Source organism: Neoarius graeffei, chromosome 24 (assembly GCF_027579695.1).
Source record: "Neoarius graeffei isolate fNeoGra1 chromosome 24, fNeoGra1.pri, whole genome shotgun sequence".
In the NCBI taxonomy this organism is placed as follows: Eukaryota; Metazoa; Chordata; class Actinopteri; order Siluriformes; family Ariidae; genus Neoarius; species Neoarius graeffei.
Window position 1 is genome coordinate 49,603,720 of NC_083592.1, and position 2,666 is coordinate 49,606,385.

The 2,666-nt window shown below is 34.2% G+C and overlaps 1 protein-coding gene across 1 annotated transcript in view; it reads right to left on the reverse strand.

Annotated features, from left to right (window-relative positions):
* ppil2 (peptidylprolyl isomerase (cyclophilin)-like 2) overlaps positions 1 to 2,228 on the reverse strand; it is a 166,461-nt gene extending 164,233 nt beyond the window's left edge. The window contains exon 1 of the mRNA XM_060907425.1: positions 2,087 to 2,228. Within this exon, the coding sequence (XP_060763408.1) occupies positions 2,087 to 2,118 (32 nt within the window). The 5' untranslated portion in view covers positions 2,119 to 2,228. The remainder of the gene's footprint in view (positions 1 to 2,086) is intronic.
* Positions 2,229 to 2,666: the final 438 nt, after the last annotated feature.

Sequence of the window (2,666 nt, forward strand, 5' to 3'; positions counted from 1 at the left end):
CTGTGAGAGCCAGAAATCTTGCTTGTTTGTAGGTGACCAAATACTTATTTTACCGAGGAATTTACCAATTAATTCATTAAAAATCCTACAATGTGATTTCCTGGATTCTTTCCCCCCATTCTGTCTCTCATAGTTGAGGTATACCTATGATGAAAATTACAGGCCTCTCATCTTTTTAAGTGGGAGAACTTGCACAATTGGTGGCTGACTAAATACTTTTTTGCCCCACTGTGTGTGTGTATATATATATATATATATATATATATATATATATATTTTACATACACATACTCCTGAGGCTTACCCACTGCCTTATGAGACTCCAGGGTCGTCACATTCACCACAGGTCGCTCATAAAATGAAATACTGAAATGATTCCTAATGATGTCATTTAAGTTCCTCAGCTGAGTAAAGTTTGGTGATTAAAACTAAAATCATCTGAATATGTGACTCTTCCAACAATTTGAATAGCATTCAGAGTGTGAAATTGGTTTTGGTGGCTTTCCTAGGTGCGCTCCCTCTCTCTCTCTTTCATGCGCGTCGACGTCAGTGAGTTTTATTGAAGCATCAGCTCTTTATACGCTGCTTATTTTTTGACACGTACAATCTGTCCATCTGTCTTTCTGTCACACTCACTGCCTGAGTCTCCCTCTGTATCTGTCTGTCCTCTATCCTTCTTTCTCTCTGTCTTTCTCTTATTGTATCATTGAATCTTTTAGTGTAGTTCTTAAGTTCTCTCTCTCTCTCTGCTTCTCTTCTTTTATCTATGACTTTCTCTTTCTTTCTGACTTTCTCCTATCATCTCTCTGACTGTCTTTCTGTCTCTCGCTTTCTTGCTGCCTTTGTCTTTTTCCAGTTCTCTCTTTGACTGTCTCTTTCTCAATCTGTGTCTCTCTTTCTCTGTTTTCCCTCTGTTTCCCTCCTTGTATAGTTTCTCATATATTTGTATCTCTTCTTGATCTCTTTCCCTCTTCCTCTCGCTGCTTCCTTCTCCTTTCCTTGTTTGTCTCTCTCTTTTTCTCTTTATCTTTGACTGTCTTTTTGTTTCTTTCTTTGACTTTGTCTCTCTTTCTTGCTGACTTTCTGTCTCTCCCTTTCTGTCTCGCTGTCTTTCTACATCTTTCTTTGTGACTTTGTCTCTCTCTCTCTTTCCTCTCTGTGTCCCTCCTTGTATGGTTTCTCTTTTTTTTTTCTCTCTGCTTGTATCTTTTCTTGTATCTCTCCATCCTCTTGTATCTCATTCTTGATCTCTTTCCTTCTTTCTCTCTCTGCTTGTCTTTTATCTCTCACTCTGTCTCTTTCTCACTGACTTTCTTTCTCTGTTTCTCTCTTCTGTCTTATTGTCTTTCTACATCTTTCTTTTTGTGTCTTTCTCTGTTTTTTCTGTCTCTCACTGTCCCTCTTTTTGTATGGTTTCTCATATTTCTCTCTGTCCAGTGGATGGATGGATGGACGGATGGATAGTTTACCAATAAATATCAACAGGGAATTGACATTATAACCACATGAAACTCCAGGTCAAAGGTCGCATGTCATTCCCCGAACCAAAATATAAAATGTCTACCAATATTGTAATATGTGGTAGATATTTATAACAAACTGCAAAAAATATTTTCTGAACAGAATAGAAAAATCTGAATATTTCAAGCATGTAACTTTTTATATTCATTCATATATATCACTTCATTTTGCTTTTATTTGAAGCTTTTTTTGCCTTATTTAAACTTCTTTTATTTTTATTCTTATTTCAGACGATTTTATCTTCTATTTTCAGACAAGTTTATTGCTTCTGTGATATAGGATTCCAAATATTGTTTATATATATATATATATATATATATATATATATATATATATATAAAAAGGAGAGAAACGCTGAACTATTTGTGGCTTTAAAAAAAGGCTTCACATCACATTTGAAATCATGATTAAGTCTTTTTTTAATTCTAACTTTAAATTAAATAAGAGAGTTTTATGTTCTCCTGAATTGTTGGTCAATTTAAATTCACAGCTAGCAAACTAGCAGTTAGCTCACGATAGAAAACCGCGTAAATTAAAAAAAACAGGATGGTTAATCTGAACTTACATCTTATCTTTTTGGTGCTGTCGTTTCCCCATTTTAAGTACAATACGCAAAAAATATCACAAACAAATGTAATCTTTCTTAGCGTAAAATAAATTCAAACACACTCCACTTCCGGAACTCTAGTTTTAAAGCTGTTCGACGGTTAAATGTGTCCGTATGAAACAGCGTCGCGCTGTTTTTAGTTCCCCTTTCCTTCTTTTGTTTGTTTGTTTCCTTCCATCCTTATTCCCCTTTATTTCAGAGAGGTTAAAATAAAAAAAGAAAGTCACAGCACGTTGTCTTTTTCAGTTTGTAAAGAAAAGTGGACTGCATAGCTAATTAAAATCGTGAAAACAAGGCTTTAGGCAGTAGCTAATCATTTTAGCTAAACCATAAATTAGCTTTTAACAAACATAAATTAGCTTAAGCTAAATCAAGATGTTCAAGAGTGACGTTTTGAACCAAAATTATACTAAATTGACTGTACATTATAATTATACTAAATCTCTGTATGTCAGTCGTGAGAAAATCAATGAATTGTGTTGATAAATTCGGGTACTTTTTGTTTGTGAATGTGTCCATTAGATAAAATAAAAAGAAA